Source organism: Acanthochromis polyacanthus, chromosome 8 (assembly GCF_021347895.1).
Source record: "Acanthochromis polyacanthus isolate Apoly-LR-REF ecotype Palm Island chromosome 8, KAUST_Apoly_ChrSc, whole genome shotgun sequence".
NCBI lineage: Eukaryota > Metazoa > Chordata > Actinopteri > Pomacentridae > Acanthochromis > Acanthochromis polyacanthus.
The window spans coordinates 40,258,125-40,284,102 of record NC_067120.1 but is presented as its reverse complement, the minus strand read 5'-3'; the positions used below and the strand labels follow the sequence as shown (position 1 = coordinate 40,284,102).

General features: G+C 40.3%; 1 protein-coding gene and 2 long non-coding RNA genes across 22 annotated transcripts in view; 2 read left to right on the top strand and 1 right to left on the bottom strand.

The window, feature by feature from the left end:
• The window catches only part of LOC110970697 (NACHT, LRR and PYD domains-containing protein 12-like), a 274,641-nt gene that overhangs the window by 187,819 nt on the left and 60,844 nt on the right, over nucleotides 1-25,978 (bottom strand). For 4 of the 20 annotated variants that reach the window (XR_007943996.1, XR_007943994.1, XR_007943999.1 and 1 more), the window contains 2 exons: nucleotides 21,413-21,586; nucleotides 20,612-20,785 (listed from right to left, as the gene is read on the bottom strand). The exons of 7 other annotated variants lie outside the window; for them this stretch is intronic. Coding sequence is in view for 9 of the 13 variants with exons in the window: in XM_051952563.1 (XP_051808523.1) it covers nucleotides 20,612-20,785; nucleotides 21,413-21,586 (348 nt within the window). In the remaining 4 variants the exon portion in view is untranslated. Of the gene's footprint in view, nucleotides 1-16,327; nucleotides 17,776-20,611; nucleotides 20,786-20,896; nucleotides 21,587-25,978 lie in introns of those variants that run through there. 9 more of the 20 variants (XM_051952565.1, XM_051952569.1, XM_051952577.1 and 6 more) reach the window with 6 other exon arrangements.
• Nucleotides 1-25,978, top strand: part of LOC127535223 (uncharacterized) — a 133,962-nt gene that overhangs the window by 64,310 nt on the left and 43,674 nt on the right. The window lies entirely within an intron of this gene.
• Nucleotides 1-25,978, top strand: part of LOC127535221 (uncharacterized) — an 86,758-nt gene that overhangs the window by 44,221 nt on the left and 16,559 nt on the right. The gene's annotated exons all lie outside the window — the stretch shown is intronic.

The following is a 25,978-nucleotide window of genomic DNA, read 5'->3' as shown; positions in this document are numbered from 1 at the left end:
AACATCTCACACTCTCGTCTGAAGATCTGGGTACAAACTCCTGACAACACCGAGGCCTCTGTCACATCCAGACCACACTGCTCCAGGTCTTCTTGGTAGAACATGATGTTTCCTTTCTCCAGATGTTCAAAGGCCAGCCTCCCCAGCCTCAGAAGAACTTCCCCGTCAGCCTCCGTCAGCTCCTGTGGACTCGTCTCAGGTCCCTCATGGTACTTCTTCTTCATCGTCTGTGTCTGAACCAGCAGGAAGTGTGAGAACATCTCAGTCATGGTCTTGGGCAGCTGTCCTCTCTGCTCTGTGGTCAGCATGTGCTCCAGAACTGCAGCAGTGATCCAGCAGAACACTGGGAGTCGACACATGATGTGGAGGTTCCTGGATGTCTTCATGTGGGAGATGATTGTGCTGGAGCGCTCTTCATCACTGATCCTCCTCCTGAAGTACTCCTCCTTCTGGACGTCGGTGAAGCCTCGTACTTCTGTTAACCTGTCCACATATTTAGGAGGGATCTGATTGGCTGCCGCAGGGCGGGAAGTGATCCAGACCAGAGCCGAGGGAAGCAGATTCCCCTCCATGAGGTTGACCAGCAGAACGTCCAGCGATGACTTCTGGCTGACGTCAGACACAACCTTCTTGTTGGTGAAATCCAGTGAAAGTCTGCTTTCATCCAGACCGTCAAAGATGAACAAAAGTTTACAGACAGCCAGCTGCTCTGCCGTCACCTTCTGTAATGTTGGATGGAAAACATGGAGCAGCGTGAGAAGACTGTGCTGCTCATCTCTGATCAAGTTCAGCTCCCTGAACGGAAGCACCACCACCACACTGACGTCTTGGTTTTCTCCGCCCTCTGCCCAGTCCAGAGTGAACTTCAGCACTGAGAAGGTTTTTCCCACGCCGGCCACGCCGTTGGTCAGGACCACTCTGATGGCTCTCTGCTGCTCAGGTAAGGCTTTAAAGATGTCCTGGCACCTGATGGGAGTGTCATGGAGGCTCTTCTTGGAAGCTGTCTCCAGCTGCTCCACCTCATGTTGGACATCAGCCTCTCCACTGTGTCCCTCTGTGATGTAGAGCTCAGTGTAGATCCTGTTGAGGAGGGTTCCACCTCCTGCTTCATCACTTCCTTCAGTCACATGTTCACATCTCCTCCTCAGACTCATCTTATGTTCCTGCAGAACCTCCTGCAGACCAACACCTGCTCACAGACCAGACAAACAATCAGACTCAGCAAACACAAACATCTTTCATGTCTGGACAACACAACAACAAGCTCAGTTTCCACACATCAGTCCACCAGCAGATGTTCAGTCTTACTTTGTCCACAGCTGCTGCTTCTGGATCTTTCTCCACACTGGGGACAGGAGGAGTGTCCTGATGGAGCAGACTGGTCCCAGTCTGAGCTGATGCACTGTCTGCAGAACCAGTGTCCACAGCTGCTAGAGACTGGATCCTTCAGGACGTCCTGACACCGAGCACAGCAGGACGGCTGCTCCTCCACACAAACTCTCCTCCTCTTCATCACTCTGTCAACACATTTATTCATCACATCTCACATCATCTGGAGAAAAACATCCACATGTGACTCCACAGAGCAGAAGAGAACAGTAAAAGTGGGCTAACCAAACAACGGTGTATTACTGAAAACACCTCTGAAATATTTAACCAGGCTTTTTCTTCTTCACCAGCTCTGTCTGGGGGTTCAGTCGATGAGCTGATAGGTAGTTTTAATGCTAAAATTGTAAACATTATGGATGCCATTGCTCCAACTAAGGTGAAAGTTATCTCTGGTAAGAAAAAAATCTCCGTGGAGAAATGCCACGCTGGTCAGAAATGGCAAAAGAGAGTGTAGGAAAGCTGAACGCAGATGGTGAAAATCAAAACTCCAGGTTCCTTATGACATTTACAAAGTGAAACTGTGCACTTATAATTTACAACTGAGGAATGCAAGACAATCTTATTTCGCAGATATAATCACCAAAAACTGTCACAGTACACGAGCCTTATTTGCTACTGTGGACAGACTAACAAACCCTCGTGTGTCAGTAGCCCCTGAGCTGCATTCTACCAGGGCCTGCAACGACTTTGCATCATTCTTTGTTGAGAAAATCCAAAACATTAGACAAGCAGTTAGTGCCCCCACAGCAGGTTCAGGCATAGGCGTCAGTTTAGGGGGGACGGTGGGGATGTTTCCCCCCCACTTTTTGTCAAGGGTCATTTTTGTCTCCAACACATTCAAATTCTTCACATGTAAGCCGTTGTAAACCCAGTTATTTTCAGTAGTATAGAAAATTCCGACGCTCCTGAACGCACCATCCGCACTCGGCCGAGAGTTGCACAGACACACAGCACACCTTCGTGAGGTTAAAAACAAAAAAAACCCCGCACAGATGCTAAATTTGCGTCTGTGCCAAGTGGAAGCTCCGACCAGAGGCGTGCAGGGGCAAAATTTCGGCCCGGGAGAATTAGTACTATAGCGGCCCACAGACCCCTCTACCTGCATGTATGGATAGCTCTGCAGCTTGAGCCTCTGCCTTTGGTGCGGTGGTTGTGAGTTTGAGCCCAGCTTGTGGCATTTTGCCGCCGTTCTTCGACATTTTCTCAAAGTACTGTGGTCTCCATCCCCCCCACTTTTAAAAACAAACTGACACCCTTGGGTTCAGGTAATGTCCTGTGTCAGCGTAAAGCCATTTTAAACACCATGACGCAATTTAATCCTATTAATCACAAAAACCTGGAGGACATTATACATCAACTAAACTCCTCCTCCTGCTGCCTGGATATTCTGCCAACAAGGTTTCTCAAAAAAGTCTCCCAAGTACTGCTGGCGGATCTTTACCTCCGCCAGGAGGTTATGTAATCATCGGAGTTTGTTTGTCTGTTTGTCTGTTAACAGCATAACTCAAAAGTTATGGACGGATTTTCACCAAATGTTTACAGAATGTCCGGAAGAGCAAAAGTAACAATAGATTAGATTTTGGAGGTGATCCGGATCACCGTCTGGATCCAGGATTTTTTTGAAGCACTCTGTACAATTGAGAGATGGCCGCCAAAATCCTGATCACAGACAAACCTGGTGGAGGTCTGCGCTCTCCGAGTGCTTTTCTAGTTTATGGATTGTGAACTTGTCTCTTATGTCAGCTGCTTTTCCTCAGGCTTTAAAAACTGCTGTGATTAAGCCACTTTTAAAAAAGAGCAACCTCAACAAGTTACAAATGAATCGCTACAGACCAATCTCTAGTCTCCCATTTTTAAGTAAGATCACTGAAAAAGCAGTTTTTCAACAGCTAAACAATGACCTAATAAAAAATAACAGCTTCAATGTTTTTCAGTCAGGTTTTCGACAGCACCACAGCACTGAGACGGCTCTTATTCAGGTAATTAATGACATCCGCTTAAACACAGACAGCGGCAGGATGTCGGTCCTAGTCCTGCTGGATCTGAGTGCTGCGTTTGACACAGTCGACCACAATATACTACTTAACCGACTGGAGAACTGGGTGGGACTATCCAGCACAAAACCACCCAGACCACTCAGGTCATCTGGATCAGATCTTCTAGTAGTTCCTAGAGTAAAAACCAAACACGGAGAAGCTGCATTCAGCTTCTATGCCCCATATATATGGAACAAACTCCCAGAAAACTGTAGACCAGCTGAAACTCTCAGCACATTTAAGTCCATTCTGAAGACGTACCTGTTCTCAGCTGCTTTTGATTAAATTATTTTAAATCTTATTTTATGACAGTTATTTTAAACAGCCCTTGTTTTCTGACTTTTGTTTTTGATCTTCTTACTGTTCTGACCTTTTTCAATGATTTTATAAATGTTTTCTTTTGTTTTTCTTTTAATAATTGTTGTCATCTTCTGTCTTAATGTCTTTGTAAAGCACTTTGAATTGCCTCGTTGTTGAAATGTGCTATATAAATAAATTTGCCTTGCCTTACTGTTTTGTCTGAGTTCAGCCGCTAAAAAAAAAGCTGCTTCCTTTTATTATGAACTCCACTCACTTCTTTTCCCATCAGCTGTCTGATTAAACTCTCACTCATCTGCTGCAGTTTGCTGTTCATACAAACTCAACACTTTGTGCAGCAGCTTCACAGTAACAGCCTTCCATCACAGACAGCTGCTTCTGTTCTTCACTGCTTTACTCACTTTGGCAGCTCAGCTCGGCTCACTTCACTTTAACTCAGAGAACAAATCATGGAGAAACTGTGACAGAGCAGCAGCCTCAGACACACAGCGTTCAGCTTTCATTGAAACATCTGGATCATCTGGACCAGGAACCAATCAAGACCAACCACAACATCAGCTACACATCTGGAGAACATTCTTTCACTCTCAGAGTCTTTACAGTGGCTTCAACATTGGGCTGGAGATGTTTGAATGTTGGCTGGAAATGGTCAAATCCAGGTTTTCAGCTGTTTTACCACAGAAACACCATCAGAAGTTCTGCTTCTAAAACCCAGACCAGGATCCATCTCAGTCTGGAAGAGTTCTGCATTCTGACCACTGTGACTGTTTCAGCAGAGCATCTTCCTTCATCCTAAAACCTTCATCTTCCATCAGCTCACTTTACAGCAGGAACACTTTCTTACTTTGTGTCTGAGGGTTCAGGTTCTTCACTGAAGTCAGGAGGATGAATGTTGGACCAGTCGCTCTTCATGGACAGACGGCTGGAGGATGGAAACTCTGATCTCTGTCTGCTGAAACACATTTGTTTTCTCATCAATCACTGATCAATTCTGAGACAAAACAGAACAAAGGATTTCTAATTGTGTCACAAAAACATTTTCAACGTTCATTTTAATCTACTGATTAAAATCAACAACATAAAACTGACAGATGGAATCATAAAGGAAACACATGAATAAGTTAGAGGAAGTTTTCTTACTTTGTGTCTGAGGGTTCAGGTTCTTTACTGAAGTCTGGAGGATGAATGTTGGACCAGTCACTCTTCATGGACAGACGGCTGGAGGATGGAAACTCTGATCGCTCTCTGTGCTTCTGAACTCTGCAAACACAAACATGTTTCTCATCACATGAATCACTGATAGAGTCTCTGATATCAGAGTCATTTTGGGAACCTCAGTTGAAAATGAACTGAAAGAAATTCACTAAAACCATAAATAAATGTGGACTGAACCAAACCCCTGCTGATGTGTCTGCTCTTCTTGTCCAAACTGAGAGTTTCCTTCAGTTCAGGTGGATTTTAACAAGGAGAACTGTCTGTTCCTTCATTATTGTGACCACAGCAAACATCATATCTCACTGCAGGATCCATCTGACCACCACATGAAGTCCTTCACTCATTCTCTTTACTGCTTTTACAAACTTCACGACTGAATATTCTGTTTCCTGACTTGACGTATTCCACCTTTGACAACAGATTCAAATGTCTGCAGTTGATCTCTGACATGTCAAACTCTTCATTTATGTTGGAAAACTGTCAAACAAAGTGTTGGAAATATTTTCAGATCCCAGTTTATCAAGGAGAACTCCAACAGAGTTTCCTTCTTCTGGACCTGGTTCTCTGCTGCATCAACAGACTTTTAGTTACTGAGATCTAAGAACTAAATAAGGAATAAAGGTTTGTAGATGTTTTCTTACTTTGTGTCTGAGTGTTCAGGTTCTTCACTGAAACATGGAGGTTCTCCTTTAGACCAGTCACTCTTCATGGACAGACGGCTGGAGGATGGAAACTCCTCCTCCTCCTCAGAATCACTCATCTTGTGGACTTCAATCAGTCTGAGAGGAAAACCAGAAACACTGACTGAGAGCTCAGGAAATAATAAAAGTCAAAGGAACACACAAGTTCAGGTTTGTCTTCATTCAGGTTCTTTGTCCACAGAAGTGAACTCTGAAGAAAGTCCTCAGAGAGAAAACTGACTCAGGGATTGAGACTCTCACCTGCCTCCACAATCAGGTTTCTTCCTCCAGCTGAGTCTGAACTACCCCAGAGCTGGAATGTTTCCTCCTTGTTCTCATGTTACTGGATCTCCTGCTCAGTGTTGCTCCTCCTCTCCACACAGCAGGCCTGTGAGATCACTGCTGTTCTTTTCAGCAGGATTCCTCCAAAACTACCAGCTCACATTTCCTAGTGAGGCCAAAGGAAGAACCCACAAAACATCTGTTATGTGATGATTTTGCACATTGTTCAACTCTGGTGTTAATTCAGATCAGCGTGATGCATCTGAATGTGGTGCCCTGGTATTCTGTTATTGTCATTGATTTGTATATTCAGTGCTTTTGCTGTTTTTGCAGAATCTCAGACATTCCAAAGTTCTGTGTAGACCCTGAACGCCACAAGTTGTTTTCTGTTGTGATTGGGTTAGACAGGTGTCAATGTGATTGTAGGGGCTGCGTGGCTCAGTGGGTAGAGTGGCCGTCTTGCAACCAGAGGGTTGCCGGTTCGATCCTCGGCCCATCGTGTTCATGTCAAGGTGTCCCTGAGCAAGACACCTAATCCCTAATGGGTCGTGGTTAGCGCCTTGCATGACAGCTTCCACCGTGAATGGGTGAATGTGATGTGTTCACATCTCTTTCACTTGAACAAAGTTTCTGGTCCAGATGTTGGCACATGGCTTCACTGTAAAGTTTAAATGACTACATTTAAAACATATCCTCTCCAAGGACAATATTCTGTTTCCCAGTTTATAAAAAGTGAAGTTTAATAGTTCTTCCTGTGCTGATGCTTCACCTCATCCCACTGCAGGATTCATTGAACCTCCACATGAACACTTTAGCTGCTTCTATTTCCCAATATTCATTTACAAACTTGAATATTGTGTTTCCTGACTCATTATATCTGACCCTCCTGCTAACAAACTCAAATGTTGTTGCTCAAACAGCGTCTGCAGTTGATCTCTGACTCATCAAACTCTTCATTTATGCTGGAAAACTGTCAAAGTGTTGGAAATACTTTCAGATCCCAGTTTATCAAGGAGAACCCCAACAGAGGTTTCTTCTTCTGGACCTGGTTCTCTGCTGCACCAACACACCTTTAGTTACTGACATCTTTAAATGTCTGCCCAGTTTTAAAATGTAGAAAAAGTGAAGCAGTTTTCAGTAAAGATCATTCACCAGATAAAAGCTTCCTCAGCAGTCAGTATTAAAACACTCCTGTGATGTAAAAACACCAAGAACACAAAGAAGGTTTTCTGACAGCAGAACAATAATAACATTAAACTAACACTCACCTTGTTGTCCTCCTCTGTCGACTGTAAAACGGACTCTGAACTGTTTATTTCCTCATTCTGTTCTGCTCCTCCTCTGTTTCCTGGAAGTCACATGACTACAGGTAACTCCAGCTGTCTGAGGGGTTTCCAGCAGCTGAACATGAAGAATGAAGCTTTACTCCTCACAGCCTCAGAGGGGAAATAAAATCTGATCAAAGAACTTTATTGCAGTTTGTAGACGGTTTATTCACTAGTATAGTTTTCCTACTACATATTATTTACTGGCTGTAACTAGGACTGCTTTAATCCTGGTTTTATTCATGTTGATCATTTATTTATGGATGCTTTATTGACCAGTTAGAAGAGGTTAAAAGCTTTGGGGTTTGTGGTATTTAATTAGTAAATAATGGATGGAAACCTGTAGTTTATTCATTAATAAACAGATTTGGTTTCAAACTGCTCCATAAAGTCTTGATCAGTGATCTGCAGTGAACTTTATGTGACTTATTGAAGCTGATATTTCTTAGCTGGGTTTAGTTTTTAAATGCTGCTGATGCTTACAGAGGATTTCTGACAGCTCAGGTCTGTTCTTCTACTGGAGGTGGAACGTTCACAGGAGACTGAGTTAAAGGAGGCAAGAAAACCTTTTAGTTTGATCCAAACACTAAGTTTTAGTCTTTGTGTGACTTTGATTCATTCTGGAAACTTTCTGTAAATCAAACCATCAGAAAGTGAACTTTTTAGCAGCTCATCCTACATTTTCTAGTATTTCTTTGTTTAGATCAGGTTGAATTTCCATGATCTGCTCTTACAGCCAGAACTTGGAGCTTTCAGACGTGTTTTCTTCACATTTCCCTCCACAACCACTTCAACTGTTTATCCATCAGCTTTACAGATATTAACTATTTAAAACAGACCTATTTACTACAATTCATTGATATTTAATCATAAAGTAATCCTTCAACTGATCATTTACTGCAATATTTAAAGATTTATAACTGCTTATTCTGCTATTTTCAGGGATTCACTTTTAGCTGACTTTAGCTTTTCATGTATTTTTAAATGTATTTATTGATAAACTTTTATGTTGTCTCTCATTTCAGCTGTTTATTATTTTAACTCACACCAGAATTAAATATTTAGTTTAGCAGGCAGCCAACAGATTATTCAGATATTTTAGATATTTACTTTTAGCCAACAATGTAACGGATTATTTAGATATTATTGTTTTATTGCTCAGTTTTTAATCCTTAATGTTAGCTAATTATTACTTTTAGCTCACCATTTAGGATTTCAGCAAACTACCTGATATTTTTAATTCACCGTTTAATCCATAACCTCAGCAGTTTTTTACCTTTAGCTAGTCATAAATGAATTATTTAGGTAAGTATATAACTGACAGCTCTGTAATTGTTAGACGTTTACTTTTACTTAACTGTTTAATCTCTAATTTAGCTCACCATTTATTAGTTTTTATTAGTTGTTTACTACATTTAGTGACTATAGTGAACATTGTGTTTCCTGATTCATTACATTTGACCCTCTGCTCATAAATCCAAATGTTTACGACGTCTACAGTCCATCTCTGACACGTTAAACTTCATTTGTGTTGGAAAACTGTCACACAGATCAGTCATCACTCAGTCTGAGAGTTAAACCAGCAGCACTGAGTGACACACAACAGGAATCAGAACAAACAAGTCTGTTCAAGAGTCACAGTTAGAACTTTCAGATCAGGAAATAAAACACAGAATCCAGAGGAACAGAACCAGTCAACAGTCCACCTGGTAAATGAAAAGATCCACAGACAGACAGCTGACTGAGAGACTGACAGGAGAAGAAGGAGAATATTGGACCAACACTCACCTTGTTGTCCTCCTCTGTAAAATGGAGTCTGAACTCACTGAAACTTTTATTGTTTCCTCCCTGAACTCTGTACCTGATCACCTGAGCAGAGCTGCTCCTCCCCTCTAATAAACACAACAGATTAGAGCTGATCTTCACCTGGACTTTATCTTCCTCTTAGTAACTCATTAAACAGACTCTGAACACCAGAGTTTCACTGACACATGCATCAAACCACAAACTCACAACTCCTGCTCAGCGTCCATCACTTGGTGTCGTGACTCCAAACCAAAAAACAAAGTCACTGAGAGGCTAAGTGAGGAAGCATTGCACTGTCGACTCGCTGCACAAACCACAAAGCCATTTCTGTTTCCAACTGTCCCTACTTATTTCCAACGTCGAACAAATGAGTAAAATAAGGCAAGATGTTCAACATGCTCAGTTTGCAGTTAGATTAGCGGTCAACATAAAACTCCTCTCCATGCAGCCGCCACAGTGAACAGGTGAATATAATGCCATCCATTCAGTCACTGAAACCACTGCTCCTTGACCACACCCCCATGACACAGTGAAAGGTGTCAAACTAACAGCTGATGCCAATACAGACACAACCAACAACATCTCAGCACATGGCACCTACACCTGGACTCCCTGTATCTCCAACCACATCCTCAGAGCTCCATCAGGAACATTCATAGAGATCAACACAGCTGCTGCTGGAGACTAAATGTCCCTGAAGATTTCTGCTGCAGGACACTGATCACTGGAGTTTACAGGAACAGGTCCTCTGCTGACCAACACAGAGTGAAGATCAACTGAGAAAAGATACAGATGAGCTGCTGATTATGGGGCAGGAAAGTCTAGATTTAAAACTCTACAGCTGAATCAGAAAGTGGATCAATAATCTGTCACATGGATCTGAATCAATATTCACACAGAGACAGACGACCATGTTGGCTGATGGAAGATCTTTGGAGAAAACCTGAATCCTGCTGGAACCAAACAACATCTGGACAGAAGAACAATGAAGAGAAAACAGCCCAACGTGTCCTGATGAGGAAAATATGACATTATATGATGTGAACACAACAACCACAACACAACATCATGTCTGACACACAGATTGTGTCAGATTGTGTTTACTGAACACACAAAACAACACAACAGCACCAGGAGACCACAAGACCAAAACCAGCTGAGCCCAACACAAACCAGACCTCCTGTGTTCTGATCCACAGTGGATTCAGTGGAGCTAACGGCTAACAGCAGCTAGCTCAGACTGATCAGAGACACGTTGCTGCTGCAGTTGTTGTTCCAACACTGAAAGAAGAACGCTGTCAGCTGATCAGCATGTTTTCACTGATTAGGATCAAACTCTGTCAGGTGTGATCAGTGAACTGGAGCTCTGCAGAGTGAACCAAAGCTGTGATGCAGTGAGACATCCAGAGCTGTTCACCGTCTTTATGGAACTAAAGTTCAGCTATCTCACCACAAACAGTCACTAAATGTTGATGTGGACTCATTGGTAGGAAACAGGAACTGGTGCCTCAGCAACCAACTCATTATTATTGTTGTAATTAGTAGTATTTCATTATTATTGTTGTAATTAGTAGTATTTCATTATTATTGTTGTAATTAGTAGTATTTCAGGTGGAACAAACCTTTAAAATATGAACTTTTTAGTTAAAAACACTATTTGGGTGGAATAAAGCTTTAAAATTACAGGTACCCGGACATGAAGTAGTATTTTCTGAGGAATACTCATTGAATAAAGCTTTTAAATTCTCATTATGGAGTGAAATCCTCCTTTAAAAGCACAACTTGTTCATTTCAGTGATCATCTATGGCAGTAGGGGGCGCTGTCTAGAAATAAAAGTCTCTGAACGTGTGGCCCAAGAAGTGCAGCCTCCTACTCTACAGACACAGACTATTGGAGGATCAGAAAACTCAGAGTTTCCTTCTTCTCAGAGTTTTCATCAGAAACCTGCTTTCTGAACAGAGTCCTGCTGTAGATCCTGAGTTTGGAGAAAGTCACACTTTTCTACAAGCATCATTCTATTCTGGAAGCATTATTTGGACTTTTCTCCATTTCACTTCTGCTGCCTGTCTGTCCACAGCTCTACTGTCCACACCAAGTGGAAAAAGAAACGTGAAAAATGTCCTTGAAGCTGTTATCTGATCTTACTCTCCTCTGCAGCTCTGCCTCAGTCCAAAGCTCAGCTCACTGTTTGCTCTGTAATGTTCAGCTCTTTTCTGCTCTTCTTCCTCTCACTCCATCAGCAGAGGGAGCAGAGCTGTGAGAACTTCATGTCTTCAACAAACTCTCCTCATATCTGCTGGTCAAAGACAAGAACCACAGCAGACTTGAAACATTTCTTCCTCTGGTTTCTAGCAGCTCTCAGTGGACTGACACACTCATTATCAACCAACCAGCTGACTGTTTCCTCCATTCACTGATAAACGCTGTAAAATGTGACCTGAATACAGCAGAGAACCATTAAAATGTGTGACTGTGGAGCGTCGTTCAACATCTGGATGACTGATCAGAACTACAGACTCCACTGAGTTCCAGCAGACGATATTAAATGTGTCGCTGCTTTTCCTCCTGATGACCGTGATGCTCGTCAGACATTTCTAATCAATTCATTTTGAACAACTGCCATCAGTTTCTCTTTTTTCATTTCAGAGTTTTCTGCTCTTCTGACCGTTGAGCTTCTTGTCTCTGTTTATTGAAGTCATGAAGCTAATTGTGTTGTAGTGTTTGGTTTTGTATTTGTGGTTGTTTTTCCTACATGCTGTCTGTGTGAAGAACTCATCCATCTACAGATCAGATCCTCAGCCCCACTGATCTGCTGCATGGAATCAGACTTTTAGACTGTAGAGCTGAACATGATTAAATCACATGAAACTTGAACTGACGATGGGATGATTAACGAGCTTTACAACTAGCAGGACGCCTGCACTGGACTCTTACTGATTGTTGCATCAGTGGTTGGACAAACATGGCCGTTCTGGCCAACGTCTGGATCTCCTGTGGACTTAGTGCATTTTAATGAAATGGGATTTTGCTTCAGCTGAGGATGAAACCAGGTTTAGTGTTCTGAAAGTGGAACAAAGATGATCCCACTTCAGAAGACAAACGAGGAGAGAGATGGACTGGATTGATTCTTGAATTTCCCTCGGGAATAATCTATCTATCTATCTATCTATCTATAGATGCTACAAAGAAAACACTGCAATAAATGAGAAATATTACAGGTGGAAAACAGTAGTAAACGATAAATACTGCAAGTAAAAATACACCAGTAAATGATAAATATCATAGGGGGAATACTTCAGTTATTGATGAATATTTCAGATAAATACTGCAATAAATGATAAACATTGTAGGAGAAATGCTGCAGAAAAAGATGAATATTCCAGGTAAAATACTAAAGTCAATAATAAATATTACAGGTAAACACTACAGGAAATTATAAATATAACACGTGAAATACTGCAGTAAATTATGGATTTTAAAAGCAAAATACTAAAATAATTGGCAAATATCACAGGTGTAATAATCCAGTAAAAAACGGGTATTACAGGTGAAATACTCAGGAGCCCCCAAGGGGACATCCTTCGTGTTGTATTTTCTCTCCTTCCTGTTTGTGTTATATCCCTTCCTGTTGTACTTTTTCTCCTCCGCGTTTGTGTTTTATCCCTCCACGTTTATTTTTTAAGGAACACTTTTGTCATTTTTGCCCTCCGCCTTTATTTTTTAAGGAACACTTTTGTCATTTTTGCTGTTGACAAGTTGTTTTTCAAAGTCGAACTCCGCGTTCAAAGACGAACTCCGTCTTGGGCCCGAGCAGTGTCACTCAGTCAGTCTGTTGAGCGTGCAGCAGGGGAGTCAGAGGACGGATTCCTACGGTACTACTTCCTGTCCAAACTTAGTTTTTTTTTTTTTTTTTTTTTTTTTAATTAAGGTTTTTATTTAAATTTTGAACAGGATACATTAATTAGGTACCACCAAATTCTATCTTCTGAAATATAGATTAACAACATACAACAAAAAACAAAACAGATACAACAAAGCGCAAGGGGGCAGTTGAAAGAAAATACAAACAATAAATCATGTTATAAATGGAATCAGTTAGTCAAGTTAAATTCGCTACAAAAAGTTTCAAGAAGACCAGCATTCTTATGCAATATCAGATTTAAGGATTTAGCAAAGAGCTTAAAATCATTCCTCCAGTGGGTTAGAGTTGGTTTAATTTTCATAAATCTGCATTTATGTATAAAATGTTTGCAGAGTATTAATAAATTGTTCACACCATAGTCTATTTTGTTGTTATTAATATCTATCCCAAATTTGATGTTTTTATCAGTCAGTGTAATTCCACAAATTCCCTTTGATTGCATCCAACTTTCAAAGTCCTGCCAGAACATCTGTACTATTCTACAATTAAAGAAGAGATGTTCAAGGTTTTCATCTTCTGTATCACAGAAGGAACAATTTCCAGTTTCTATTTTGAATTTGTTTTTTAAAAATTCATTAGTTGGGTATATTTTGTTCAAAATTTTGAAGTGGACTTCTTTCATTTTGAATGGGATAGGGAAAGCCAGATATCTACATCTAATTTTTTCAATTTTTTCTTTTCTAAAATCTTTTAAAATATAATTTCTTCTTACAGAGCTAGGAAAGCTGCATTTTACTAAAGAGTTCCTTATAAATTTGTTGTTGCATTTGCGATCGCAGAAGTCAATGCCATTAATTAATAAATGTCTTAAATCTGGTTTAACATTTGAGTAGTACATATCCTGTTTAACCATAGACTGCAATGTTATTGGAATAGCTTTAACTGTTTGGCTATATTTTCTCTTCGTACATTCAATTTGAAATTTCTCACAAAAAACATCATACGGCAAGAAGTTTCCTTCATCATTTAAAAGATGGGCAACAGCCCATATACCTTTAGAAAACCAGTCATTTGTAAAGAACGATTTTCTATTGATAGTTATGTACCGGTTGTTCCATATCGGAGAATTATGTGGTGTGAAATTATGTTTAAAGATTAACTTCCAATAGAGAAGGGTCTGTTGATGGAAATCAGAAAGCTTCACTGGTAGTTTGCTAAATTCAAAATCACATTTCAATAACAAGTGAATTCCTCCCATCTTATTAAAAATCATGTTGGGTATGTAGTACCAAATAGAGTGAATATTGTTAAGCAAGTTTTTCAGCCATTTTAGTTTCAATAAACCATTCATATTATCAAAGTCTATTGCATTTCCTCCGCCATCTTTATAGGATTGAACCATATCGTTTTTACTTATGTAATGACATTTATTCCTCCATATAAAATTAAAATTTATGTTATTAATAGCTTTTATCATCTTATGATTCATTGGAAGAGAGTACGCTGGGTAGATAAGTCTGGAAAGGCTGTCCATTTTGGTTAGCAATATTCTCCCAAATATGGAAAGATCTCTTTGTAACCATCTATTAAGTGTTGATTTGCATTTGTTAATGTTATCCCAAATATTTACCTTGTCAGAGATGATTTTGTTTTTCCTGTCCAAACTTAGTTTGGAGGTTTGCTTTGCCTGGCACACCGGCTGATCATCACCCTGGAACATTACACACCAAACGGTAAATAATTATTTTAATGAATACCACAGTGCTTCGTCTATTGTTCTGAACTCTGCTGATCTCAAGTCACATTAGCCCTTTCTGTATTTATCGCAGTTGGACTGCTTCGGTTTGCACGCTAGCATGAAGCTAAAAGGAGCGCTCGTTTTTGTTCAGTGGGACCGCGCGCGGGACGGTGCGCTTTTTATACATTCAGAGAAACAGTCGCGGTTTGGTCAGTAGAAACGTTGACAAAAAACGAGCGCTCCTTTTAGCTTCATGCTGGCGTGCAAACCGAAGCAGTCCAACTGCGATAAATACAGAAAGGGCTAATGTGACTTGAGATCAGCAGAGTTCAGAACAATAGACGAAGCACTGTGGTATTCATTAAAATAATTATTTACCGTTTGGCGTGTAATGTTCCAGGGTGATGATCAGCCGGTGTGCCAGGCAAAACAAACCTCCAAGCTAAGTTTGGACAGGAAGTAGTACCGTAGGAATCCGTCCTCTGACTCCCCTGCTGCACGCTCAACAGACTGACTGAGTGACACTGCTCGGGCCCAAGACGGAGTTCGACTTTGAACGCGGAGTTCGACTTTGAACGTGAACTCCGTCTTTGAAAAAAAACTTGTCAACAGCAAAAATGACAAAAGTGTTCCTTAAAAAATAAAGGCGGAGGGCAAAAATGACAAAAGTGTTCCTTAAAAAATAAACGCGGAGAGATAAAACACAAACGCGGAGGAGAGAAAGTACAACAGGAAGGGATATAACACAAACAGGAAGGAGAGAAAATACAACACGAAGGATGTCCCCTTGGGGGCTCCGTAAAATACTGCACTAAATGATGAATATTACAGATGAAAAACTGCAGAAAATGATGGATACTATGAGCAAAATACAGATGATAATGTGCCAGTATTATTATTGATTATTGATCGGTTGCAGGGACGGAGATTTGAGACACTGCTGCCATCTAGTGGTCAATCAACAACATGACTAACCCTTTCTCTTGTGACTTTTCCCCTCTATTTAATCCCAGAGAGTCCTGACGTGTTGGTTGAATGATGAAGAGGTCAGAGGTCACAGCATGTCGGCAGTGAATTTATCTGAAACTAACAAACAAGGTGACGTTCCAGAGGATCCAGTCCGGCCCGTGGAATGACTTTGTAAAGTGTGTAAATTATAGAGAAGACATTAATTGCAATTTCAATAAATAAAAATAATCAATGGCAGTAAGTAACTGATATAATTTTTTTTACTGCACTGCCACAACTTTTTTGTATTTCTTTATTAATTTAATACATTTACAAGGCAGGGGGACAACTGAACCTTCTTTCTTGATTGTTCCCACATTAGTTTGTTTGGTGCTCAGGATTACACACACATATCAGGACTAAATCAGAGAAAGCTGCTCACAGTCTGTCCTGTTCTGATCCAGACTAACAGTCATGTCCACACAGATACAACTCATCCAGGTACAAATGACATTTTACTGCAACACACTGAAAAATTAAAGAGAAATCTGCAGTTACAAACATGACCACCAGAGGGCGCTGTTACATTTCAGATTTTGCACACATGACAAAACATCGACGTCTGTAAATAAACTGCTTGGAATGAATGACAGAGATGAACTAATAAGTCCACAGTAAAAGACACATGATAAATATGTGAATAAAGAAAAACACTAAAAAAATCAACTGAGCTGTAAAAGAGCAGTTTATGGACTGTTGTTGGTGTTCATCCCTCAGATATTTGACTGGAAGAAAACAAGGTGGAATAAAGTCCTGACAACGATCAGCTCTGACAGCAGTGAAGACAGACTTTATTTAAAGGCTTCAAGGCTCTGATTGTTCTCTACAAGATGAGTCATGATTACGTTTCATCCAGATGTTCTAAAAGCTCAGACTGAATTATTAGCAGCAGTGAGGTGATGCTAGCAGAAGCACAAAAACTAAAAGATCATCATGTCAGATTCCCAGAAACAGATGAAGGCTGAAAACCTGGAAGTGAGACTCCAAGTGGGCAGATATCAGTCAGAGAGAATCAAATGTGGATTTTCAGCTCACAGTCAGAGTGTGTGTTCATGAAGCAGCCTCTGTTTGCTGCATGCTGCTGAATTACAGGAAATCTGACCAATAATATGATGGAACTCTTCCAGCTGGGACACTATTGGACTGCTTTCATGATCAAACCTGCTCAGTCATCGTCCTGATACTGACCAGAAATGCAGAAAACCTCATTTTACTAGATTTTCTCACAAAGTTGCTCTGACTGGAACCAAACTCGACATTTTTAAAGCTTCTATTGGTGTCAATCACAGGAAATTAATTCAGCGTCTCAGGATGGAAATAAATGTTTTATGGTTGGTGGAGAATCAGAACAGAAACATTGAGATGTTTGGACCAAACTTCCACCTTCATAGAACTGCTTTGTATTATTCTGTCACAGCAGGTTGAACCATTGAAGACCAGATGTTCACATCAATGAGAAGATTAAACTTCAGGACTTCAATATTCACACCTTAAAAACACATCAGTCAAGTTGGAGACATTCAGACTTGGAGTATTTGGTGAACGGAGGCAGAATGATCCACGTGGACGAGCTGCTGCTGCCATGATGGATCAGAGGTCTGGTTCTGGTCCAATCAGAGCTGCTGCTGGACCTTTGAGGACTAAACTGGATTCATCTTCATGATGTGATGAAAACCCAGTAAAATGTGTTTCATTAAACTCTCTCTGGGCTCCAAGGCTTCAGCTGACATGTTTCCAGGACACTTTGTTCTCATCAGCTCAATGTGCTGCAGGTAGAGAAGCTCAACAACTTTGACTGCAGCTGGAAATAGAAAGTCAACTGAAATAGAATCCTGCACCGACACAAACATCCTGAAACTTCCTGCACACTCTGCAACCTGACATCAACCTCCAACAGATCATGTCAACATTAACTGCACTTCATCATTCAGTGTGGAGCTGCAACACTAAACTATACAGTGAGAACAACACACTTTACACTGGTTCCCAGTCCACCTCCCAGTAACATGGTCCAGTCAGAGTCTCTGCACACCAGCTGCTGCTTCAACATCTGGATCATCAGGACACACTTCATCCTCTCAGCACAAACACCGTCCTGATCAGCGCTTCTTCCACCTGCAGAGAGAAGAATAAAGATGAGAGGAGATGAATGAGTTTGATGAGCAGCTCATCAGGACTTCAGACGTGTTCAGAGCAGCAGCTTCATGTTAACGTGTTGGAGTGAACACACTGAGCTCCAAGCTCACACACCTGCACACACTGTCAGCATCAGGTGTGTTTCTCTGCACATTTCACTGCAGTCCACAGTGGAAACAAACTGCTGACAGTCATCAAGCTTCATTACTGCACAAACTCTTCACTCATGGATTTACTGCTGCTCCATTTAAACCAACAGTCTCTGAGTGTCCATCAACATCTCATCTGCTCTAGAAAAACTCAGAGTCTGGCAGCAAAGGGACACTAAATATGTTCAAATGCTTCTGGAAGATTCAAAACCTGCAAAAATACTGAGAGTCAAACAGGACATTTCTAAAATAAAGAGATTTTTAGCAGATTGAAGTAAAGCTAAACAGTCATTTTATGGTCAAACATTAGAAAAGAGCAAATTAATATTTGAAGAAAGCAGATTTTTCATCTTGATGTTATTTACACTTCTGGTCTGTTTTTTACATTCACATGAAAGTTCATTATTTTCTGTGATTTTACTACTAATTCTGTGTAATTGAACAAAATGATCCAACATGTGTAAAATGAGAGGAAACATTGAGAAAATGACTGAATGCAAAGATGCTGCTGTGGCTCATCTGGTGAAGCTGTGCCGGAGAAGGGAGCATGATCAGAAACAACAGGAAGAGGAAACTCTTAGAAAACTGCATCAGATGCAATTGGTTGAGACCAGGAGGGAGATTTGTAGTGAGTAGATGTTTTGGAAATGAGTCTATATCCTCAGAGCAACAAATATCCACAGTCAGTGAAGCAGCCAATAGTGACTGATCTTTCGGCAGATTTGTTTAGTGTTACACTTAGTGATAGTTTTATGAATACACAAGACTGCCAAAAGGATTCGAACATAGTTTTCATATTATTAATGGGTGCTGGAAGATGCTCAGTCTTTTAAGTTTTTTGTTAAGTCTTTTGTTCAGGTTTTGTTCATTGGGGCCATAAGCGGGTGCATTTGCAGAATTGAGAATTAAAACAGCCTTAAGGAGCCATTTATAATCAGCAATGTTAAGGTGTTTGTAAACAACAAATAAAATAAAGTAAAAAGAAACGTAATGGTGTGTTGACATACTGCTCTGTTGACATCTGACCACATAGGGGTTTAAAGTCGTTGATGGAGTGTCATCCAAGCAGGCTGAGTAATTTTCATTCTGAATATCAGACTTCATTATAGCCTTCATCCTTTATTGTTGGGTGTCATTTACAATAGAGATGTCCTCATTTCACAGGGGATTTGGTTTGATCTAAGGGGGGGATTGTAAAATGTAAGATGATCATCTGATGATAATCTGATGATCATCTGATGACAGAGTGACTTTTTATGATGCATGATGTTGTCTTTTGTCATTGCAGGATACTGGTGGGTGATCTTTGTTTTCCCAGGACGCCATCTGGGAGACTGAATAAAAAGTGGCTGTCTGGAGATCACTGCAGCCAAATGGACTTGAATGTTTGAATATGGACAATGGAATGGACAATAAAGGTGGATGGAGAACTCTGAGCATGGACAATGTGACGACGATACATCACGACTGGAGCTGTTATTGAGGAGTGTTGGTTTGATATGCTCATGTGTTCTTACATATGCTTACAGTGTTGGAGTTTTATCATTAGATGTTTGTTCTTACTAACACTTCCCTACGTAGAGGGATATTAGACTTGGCGATACTTTCAGTGTGTTTTATTTTAGCCTTTGAGTTTTATAACTCTGTGATTAGTATGTGTGTCTATGATGGGGGTTTCATTGATTTAATGTTTTTGATATGAGTACATTGGGATCTCAAGCGTTTTCTTTGTTTCAATTGTTTAGGGACAGTAATGTTAGGCAGGTACAGGTCCACTGGAGGGTCCGATGGGTCGACCAGCCTGACTTTGGACATTTTGATTTTCTTTCTGGGATTCCCACATGCATTTGCTTCCATTCATTTCACATCATCCTTTGGATCTCTCTTTTAATTGGCTGGAGTGTAGTATGGTCGCCTGGGGCAGAGGGACCATGACAGAATTTTCCTGCCTTGATTGTTTGATGGATATTTTGGGAAGTTAGCTGCCTGGCAGGTTTTTCGCTTTCACAATTAACTCCACAAATGTATTATATTGCTAAATTTAGGCTGTAATCAGTATGGACAGAAAGAACATGTCATAAGCATTTTGTATGTAACCTTTATGACCTTGATGTTTTTGTAGTTTTCGAGGCTCTGTTAGCCTCGAAGGGGGGAAATATGTGGTATCTGATCTGAGATATGTATTACTTAGTAAGTTAGTAGAATAGAATCTGTTTTGCCTGTCTTAGTATCTGATAGGAGTTGGTATTTGAGTGAAGCAAATGTGGCCTAGTAGAATGGAATGTGTTCTCCTGTTGGAAGACTCCTTATAAAGGTTCTTCCGTCCAAAATGTTGATTTAGAGGCTCTTCAGGAGCTGTGGAGTTTGGGGGGTTGGTTGATGTCTCTGCTTCTTTATAAGGTAGGCAACAGAGAACCATAAGTTGTGACCCTCCTATATGTTGAAAACCTATAAAACTGATCGCTGGCCATTGTTCAGCAGGGAATCAATTGGCCGGCTCCTTCCAGACTACTTCTGTCTGTACTGATGCTGTTCTTTATTTTAATAAAAAACAGTTATAAAGTAAGTCAGTGTCATGAACATTTCTCCTTCACCTGCACATCACGGACATCAGAGAGAAACTACGACACTGGAAGCAGCAGAGACTGATGGAACCTTCTACTGACCTCAGAGTCTGCAGGCTGCAGTCTGGACTCTCCACAAGATCTAACAGATGTTTCACTCCTGACTCCTCCAGGTCGTTATTGCTCAAGTCCAGATGTTCCAGATGGGAGGGGTTGGACTTCAGAGCTGAGACCAGAGAATCACAGCTGATCTCTGTCAAACTGCACCACTCCAATCTGAATGAAGAATCAAAGATGTGAGTTGAGGAGACAAAGTTCCTGCTTGAAATCATTCAGAGTTTCATCATCAGTTCAGAGCTGCAGAAATCTGGATTTCTATCCATCAAGTCAACCTTAAATCTCCTTCAAATCTTCTTTTCATACGTGCAGCTTCATCAATGAGATCTGTTCATTTATTCTACCAGAGGAGAAGCTGCTGGACCACAGAGGACAAATACATTTGCTTCCAGGACAGAAAGGTGAAAAGCATCTAAAGGTTGAGCAGCAGATAAAGCCACTGTCTTTACTTCAGTCATCTCACAGCTCCAAATGCTGGAAAGGATGAAGGAGAGAGTTTGTGCCACTGGTGAGCTTCCAGTTAAAGTGTTGCAGTGATGTGACACACAACAGGTGCTGACAGGTGAGGAGAGTTCTTCTACTCACTGACTTCTATCAGCTCAGCACAGAGAACTTTAAGGACACTTTAGCTTTGACTCTGGACTGAGTCTAGACTTTATGACTCCCTACTACATTTAAAAAGAAAAACTCTGTGGATGATTCACAGCAGTCATTAAAACTGATGAGAAAAAAGAAACATTCACCCAAAGATGAGAACTTTGAATCACTGAAAACATGATGTCTGACCTCAGAGTCTGCAGGATGCAGTCTGGACTCTCCAGAAAACCACTCAGATGTTTCACTCCTGAATCCTTCAGCTTGTTGTAGCTCAGGTCCAGATGTTCCAGATGGGAGGGGTTGGATTTCAGAGCTGAGACCAGAGAATCACAGCTGATCTCTGACAAACTGCAGACCCTCAATCTGAATAAAGAACAAAAGATGTGAGTTGAGGAGACAAAGTTCCTGCTTGAAATCATTCAGAGTTTCATCATGAGTTCAGAGCTGAAGAAGCTTCAGAAGGTCCAAGTTCAGAAAATGGAAACTCCAAGCAGCTGAAGCCAACAGGATGCAGCTTCAAACAGTCCAACAGAAGCAGTGAAGAAGAGCTCTCATTAATCAGGACTTCAAGTGAAAAGTAATCCTGAGCATGAACATTTTTACTTTTGAGTGGGAGTCAGGGTACAATCTCGCTAACTAACAAGAAATTAAGATATCTGCCTTCGTAAACTCAGACCACAGACTATCGTAATACTAATAAAGGTCAGTCGGTCATGGTAGGTTCTCCATCTGACTATAACATGGTGCAAATATATTGTTTAACAACTAATCAGTAAGACATGGAAAAAGGACATTGATTCAACTTTTAACAATATATGCACCATTGGAACTATTTATTCTGGAACACAACTATGTAAACGGCTACAGTGCAAAAAAAATAAATCAATCAATGATATAGTTTACAATGGCAAACTATAGTTCAGTTCAAATAATAACAAAAAACATTAAAGTACTCTAAGAACTGGTCATTTAAATAACCAGAAATAAATAGAAAAATAGAAAATAAACAAGTAGTTTACTACAGACAACTACAGTTCAATTTTTTTAAAAATTACGTTTCTACAAGAACTGGTAATGAATCCTTTTATTCATATCTATTTCTTCTTTTCTTTCTGACATCTTTTACTTCTTCTATAAGTGTTGAGGCTTTGGCAGTGTTCACTTTTGCATTTGCCAGATGTTGTGCAGTTACTCTACAGTTATTCTCATCATTAAAAAAACAAAAAATGTTTGCCCTTCCATCTATTTGTCTGTGCAAAACATTTGAAAAAGCGGAATAATGGATTTGGATGAAACTTTCAAGGAAGATCATAAATGACACAAAGACCAAGTGATCAGGCAGTGATGCAGCTTATAGTCTGGATCCATGGATTTCTTAGAGATTTCTGTATCATTAAGAGATAGCACCATGGTGTCACTGTAACCATGACAACCAGTGAACACTGTCTGCTGCTTGCTGACGATCACATGATTGTGATTGTACTACAAATCCACCACTGTGCACTTGTTAGACATCGACTGAGCAGCCTTAAGGGAACACTGCGCTCTCTGAGAGCCGGTAAGGAATCAACTGCAGGTGGATCTCAACGTTTTTCTAAGACCTGCCCCCACTCTACTTCCCATTGGGTAGTGATATTAGTTTGGTTGACAGCAAAAGCTGTTCCCCTCATTCCACTGGAAGACGAACTCGATTGGCAATGTTGTCCTATCATTGTTTCTTTTTTTTTTCCGAGACAAACACAGGCGCTGCAAGTCAGAAATCCAGCACAGTGCCGGAATAATTTGAGCCATGATTAATATTAATGACAACATGCTGCTGCTTCAATAAAGACGGAGTGACTTCAGCTCTGAAACTCTGCAGCTCCACCAGTGGCTCCATCCACACAAACTCATGCTGAGCAACAAACACAAGGAAAAACACTCACATTTATTTCACTTTCTGCTCACAGTCACACAAACACACAAGAAGGAAACACGGACAAAATGAGGCTCCAGACTCTAAAATATTTTCATGTTCTGGAACCATGGAGACCCTTCAATCAGGACTCTACATTCACATCATTTCATTCTTCATCCATCCATCATTGATGGTGGAAAGTGTCCATCACAGTTTTCAGAGGACCAGGTGACGTCTTCAAACTCTTTTCTCTCTCCATATATACATTAGACCAATGAAAAACAAACCCTGTTAACTTTCTTTACTTGTCTACTTGGACCGTACTAGCATTGGTTCCAAGTGCATTTAAATCTCCTATTTACCAACAGACCATCTGTTTCTGATGACATGTCAGTGATTTTCTCAAAGAAACTCATTTCACTTCCCTGAGGTGCGTTTATGTTCATTAAAGTCATTGGGTTCCATCTATTTATCCCTTTCCAGAATATATCTGCCCTCCTTATGATTCATTTCAGATTCTTTTTCAGAATGTAGCTTCTTTAGATCAGAACAGAAACTCTTCTCCCGTGTCCTGAGGAAACAGCTGAGTGAAGCCCACTCTATTCAACTTTTCATCTTCTTTGTCATTCAACTCAGTTTCTTGTACATCTTGAAAACAGGCCTTTTCTTCTCTCATGTAGACAGAATTTTGCCGTGTTTGATGAAGTAACAGTCCACTGACATTAACAGAAATTAATTTTACTTGGCCACTCGTCGCATATTTATCAATAGAACTTTGAGATTGATTGATGTCCTCCCTCAGCAAGAATCTGAACCCTTTAAATGCCCGTTCATGTCCATAAATGAAAAAAGCAGATTTATTTTCCATATACTCAGTGGAATTTTTGTGATTATCACAATCTGACATATCATCAACATTAATCCTGATGCTTCATTATTATTATTTTTCATTCAGTGGAACATTTAAAAACTCACTCAGAACAAAAATGTTCTCATTAAAAACTCCATATAAAATCATTTTTTCTACTTTCAATGACTCATTTTTACACCAACATCAGTTCTGAGCATAATAACCAAATAATTCATTTTCAGGTTTTTAATCTTTTAAATGACATTTTTACATAATGCCACAATGTTCATGAAAAACAGAATTTCTTTCATCTCCTTTGTGTTGCATTGTCAGTCTGTTTGTCAGTTATTAGCAACAACATTGATTCTATGCTTCTTTATTAGTTTTTCAGCAGCATCACATTAAAAAATCTCACACGATAACTTACATGTAAAGTGTCCACTATTGTTTATTAGTTCCATCAAAGTATTTACTTTCTGATCATAAATATTCCTGATAAAACTATCAAACAATATTCAATATAAAAGTTCTTTAAACAAACAGAAGAACCAGAATAATCTGAGTCCTGCTGGTGGCCAGTCGGCTGGTTATCTCCAGAGCTTTTCACATGTCAGCTCTTTCCAGGAGAGATATGAAATAAATAAATATGATCTCACTTCCATCTCCATGAAATGATCAGAGCCCAGAAAGCTCCACAAATTAACAGTTCTGGTTGGAAAAGCTTCTGTGGAAACTCACCGATTCTCTACAATCTGTTGAAACTGATTAACTCAGACAGGTACTGGTTTTACCAGCAGAGGAGCTCTGTGTGTGTGTGTGTGTGTGTGTGTGTGTGTGTGTGTGTGTGTGTGTGTGTGTGTGTGTGTGTGTGTGTGTGTGTGTGTGTGAGAGCGAGAGAGACAGAGAGAGACAGAGAGAGACAGAGAGAGAGACAGAGAGAGAGAGAGACTGTTCCAACCAGCAGCTCTCAGATCAACATGTGACCACAAACACCTGCACGTAGGAACAAAAGTACACTGCAAATATGTACACATCCCTGAACTACACATTCAAACACACATCCCCACCACCCCCACACACTAAGGTTATTGTAACTCATATCCAGAAATACATTGGACATTTGAGGGACAATCAATGACCTTCTATTGAGCCTGGAGCCCTGAGTGTGGATGTTCATACATGTGTGTGACCTAATAGGTGCTCCATCAGCCAAATATGACCATATGATTTAAGATTTAAATGACTCAAACCAGAGAAAAGAATATAGATGTTACCATGAAGATCCTCAGTGTGGATCAGTAGAACATCAGCCTGATGGCTGCAGTTTAGAGTCACCACAACTTTACATCACATTCATCTCAGTGTAACGGAGTTAAAAGTTCATTTTTTGAAAAAAATATTATTTTCATTTCCTGTTTCTTGCTGTTATTTTGAATATTTTAGAATTTTGTCTCAATGAGTTCTTTTTATTTGCTTTATTTTATTGATTTTGTAAATATGAATTGCCTTTTTGCACCCTGCTCTGTTTGTGCCTCCGGGGCTTCCGTAGCTTCTGCCGTATATCTCACACAGTCATCGTTTGCCTGCTGTGGGTAAGTCATAAGATAATTAGCTGCTGTCATTTCATGTTGTTTTCTTTATATATTTAGCGTTTTATGTTGTAGTCTTCGGTGAATATTATTTATCATTGGTATTATTTTAATGTATAGCTGTGTTGTTTTCTTCTGACCATTATTTGAAGTTTTATAGATGTTTTTGGTTGTGCTGTTTTGGCGCGAGTTGTCAGTGAGGACGTGTGCTGTGTGTCTAATCATGCAGCACAGCTCGGATGTTCATTGTTCTTTGTTTATATGTTTAGAAGCAGACTGTATGAAGACAATTCAGCAGAAGACAGTCACATGTATTCCTTTCTTCTGCAGGTATGTGTTTTATTTATAAGTTATACATTTTATTTCCATTCAGTCGCCCCACCCCGAAACACTGTGCTAATGTGGCCACCAGGTGGCAT